General features: G+C 39.6%; 1 protein-coding gene across 1 annotated transcript in view; it reads left to right on the forward strand.

The window, feature by feature from the left end:
* The first annotated feature begins 356 nt into the window (after positions 1–356).
* Positions 357–3208, forward strand: part of LOC110024555 (putative leucine-rich repeat receptor-like serine/threonine-protein kinase At2g24130) — a 4023-nt gene continuing 1171 nt past the window's right edge. Inside the window, exons 1-2 of the mRNA XM_020724599.1 lie at positions 357–2360; positions 3111–3184. Coding sequence (XP_020580258.1) covers positions 397–2360; positions 3111–3184 — 2038 coding nt within the window. The 5' untranslated portion in view covers positions 357–396. The remainder of the gene's footprint in view (positions 2361–3110; positions 3185–3208) is intronic.

Here is a 3208-nt window from a genome sequence, read left to right on the forward strand (position 1 = left end):
TCGACTTGATATATATATATATATTCCTAAATAAATAATGAACACTAAAATTTATAAAAAGCTTTTTTTAAAGACAACTAGATTATAAAATATAATAAGTTCAATTAAATCATAAATTATCCCAATAAAATAAATATTAGTGCCAAGTACGCATGCTTTCCCCATTCCATCAGCCGCAATCTTTCCCCCATTAAACTACACCACAAAAAAAAAAAAAAAAGGCCCAACGTGGACTCCACCCACCAACGTTTTTCATCTAAAAAACCAGAGCCGCAAATCAAAATCCTCCCGCCAAATATAACGGCTCATGTCAACACCAGTTAGGCAGCCCTTCACTCCCCTGCTCCCCTCTTAAATCAATCTATTCCTCCTCCTACACCTTCCTCCCTTACCACCATGGCCGCTCATCTCATCACCATCCTTCTCCTAACAACCATCCATCACTCAGCCGGCGATGAGCGCTCCTCCCTTCTCTCTTTCCTCGCTGGCCTCGCTCCCCACAGCGTCCTCTCCCTCACTGATTGGAACACATCTCCTAATCTCTGCAACTGGACCGGCGTCTCCTGCCACCACTTGCCGCCTTGGCAACGTGTTGCTAAGCTCGATCTTAGCGGTCGAAACATCCATGGCAAACTCTCTCCTTTCCTCTCCAATCTCTCCTCCCTTGAAGTCCTCGATCTCTCCAATAATTTTCTCACCGGTCCGATTCCCGCCGAACTCGGCTCCCTCTCCGGCCTCAAACAGCTCAGCCTCTCCTCCAACCTCTTCTCCGGCACCATACCATTCCAGCTCGGTTTCCTAAACTTGCTTGTTTATCTTGACCTCGGTGGCAACCAGTTAACAGGGCAAATACCATCAACTCTCTTTTGCAACTACTCCAGATCAACTATAAACCAACTCTCCTTACAATACATTGATCTTTCCAACAACTCACTCACCGGTGAGATTCCGCTTCCAAGCAACGACCTTTGTCTGCTCGACGACCTCCGTTACCTCCTTCTATGGTCCAACCAGCTTTCTGGTTCGATCCCACCAGCGCTTTCCAACTCTTCTCAACTGGAATGGATCGACTTCGAGTCCAATAATCTCAGCGGCGGCTTGCCGCTGTACATCTTTAACAATATGCCTTATCTGCAGTTTCTTTCCCTCTCATTCAACAACCTTTCAACTGATGATCTCAACCCCTTCTTCACTTCTTTGAGCAACTGCTCTGGTTTACAAGAGCTGGAGCTCGCCGGAAACGGCCTCCGCGGTGAACTTCCACCCTCAATCGGTGACCTGTCCGTCAATCTCTTACAGCTCCACCTCGAGCAGAATCAAATCACCGGCCCAATCCATCCCAACATATCAAATCTCGTTAACCTCACATACTTAAACCTATCCAACAATGTATTCAACGGATCAATCCCGCCGGAAATCAGCCGCCTCTGTAGGCTTGAAAGATTCTACCTTTCAAACAACAGACTTACAGGCAAAATCCCGCCATCATTCGGCAAAATTCTTCAGCTTGGCCTCTTAGATGTATCGGACAATGAACTCTCCGGATCCATACCAGATTCATTTGCCCATCTCCCTCAATTCCGGCGACTGCTTCTCAACGGCAATCGGCTCTCCGGCCAAATTCCACCAAGCCTCGGCAACTGCATTAATCTAGAGATACTCGATCTGTCTTACAACCAACTAACCGGTGAAATTCCTCCCGAAATTGCTGGTTTACAGAGCTTGAAGCTATATCTAAACCTATCGAACAACAATTTGCACGGCCATTTGCCATTGGAGATGAGCAAGATGGACATGATTCTAGCTTTGGATCTGTCCTGCAACAATTTATCAGGCATGATACCTTCACAGATTGGAAGCTGCGTGGCGTTGGAATACCTCAATCTATCCAAAAACAGCTTTGTCGGCCATCTTCCGAGCTCTATAGGAGCTTTGCCTTACCTGAAAGTGCTGGACTTGTCATCAAATAAGCTCGCGGGCGCCATGCCAGAGTCTTTGGAAGCTTCTTCTACTCTTCGATACCTCAACGTTTCCTTCAACAACTTCTCTGGCGTTATTCCTGGTGATGGAGTGTTCAAATCGCTTGGTGGAAGCTCTTTCTTCGGCAACCCGTGGCTCTGTGGTTACAACATTGATGGAATAACAGAATGCAGAACAGAGCCAGATCATCGGCTGGGAAGGCTAATTCGGATATCGCTATCTGTTTCGGGGGCTGTAATTGTGCTTGTGATTATGTTCTTCATTGCATGTCAAATGATGATGAGGAGGAGATCAAGTAGCCCAAAGGTTCGGCTGCCTAGTTTTTCCCGTTCGGTGTTTGAAGATATGGACAGTATGGAAGACTTCGTCTCTAATTATCAGTAAGCAACTTACCATTATTTATTTATTTTTTTTTTTCATAAGCCAATGAAGAGAAAATTTTTTTTTTAATTTTAATGAGATTATATTTTGATATTAATTTTTTTTTTAATTTTATATAGTATTCGAGTGTAATATTTTCCTTAAATAATGAAATTTTAATACAGAATATTATTCTGACATTATAATAAAATTAATTTTATTGCATGAAATATTATGATGACAACTTCCATATATGTAATTTTTTTTTGCATATTTTTATTTAGTTTTAAAAACTTCCCTCAAAATTTATCTAATATTTTAATTGAAAATTTATAATTTTATGTATTTATATAGTATAAATTTAAAATTTGATCTTTATTAATATAATATTTTAATGAAATAATTACATCAAGATTTATAAAAAAATAAATCTATTTTATTTTTAAAAATTAATATTAGTGATATTTTTATATGAAATTAATGATTTAAGTTCACATATAGAGATATGAAATACACTTAATAAAAGTATCTAAGAAATAGATTAAAATTACTTTTTAAATTTGATTATATCATCTAATAAATTAATTATGTTGAAAAACAATACATGATAAATAAAATTGATAATATTTATATTGAATAAATTTTTATTTTTATAATTTTTATTTACTTTTAATTTTTTTTTATTCTTTGAAAATTACGAACACTGCATAAATATTGCCAATTTTTATATAAAATAAATGCATATATATTTTTATTGGCATACACAGCAGCGACTACCCGCGTCTATCCTACCAGCAGCTAGTGGAAGCCACCAACGGGTTCGCGGACACAAACCTGATCGGCTCCCGCCCCCCCCGCCGCGGCCCCC

Source organism: Phalaenopsis equestris, unplaced genomic scaffold (genome assembly GCF_001263595.1).
Source record: "Phalaenopsis equestris unplaced genomic scaffold, ASM126359v1 Scaffold000002, whole genome shotgun sequence".
Taxonomy (NCBI): Eukaryota; Viridiplantae; Streptophyta; class Magnoliopsida; order Asparagales; family Orchidaceae; genus Phalaenopsis; species Phalaenopsis equestris.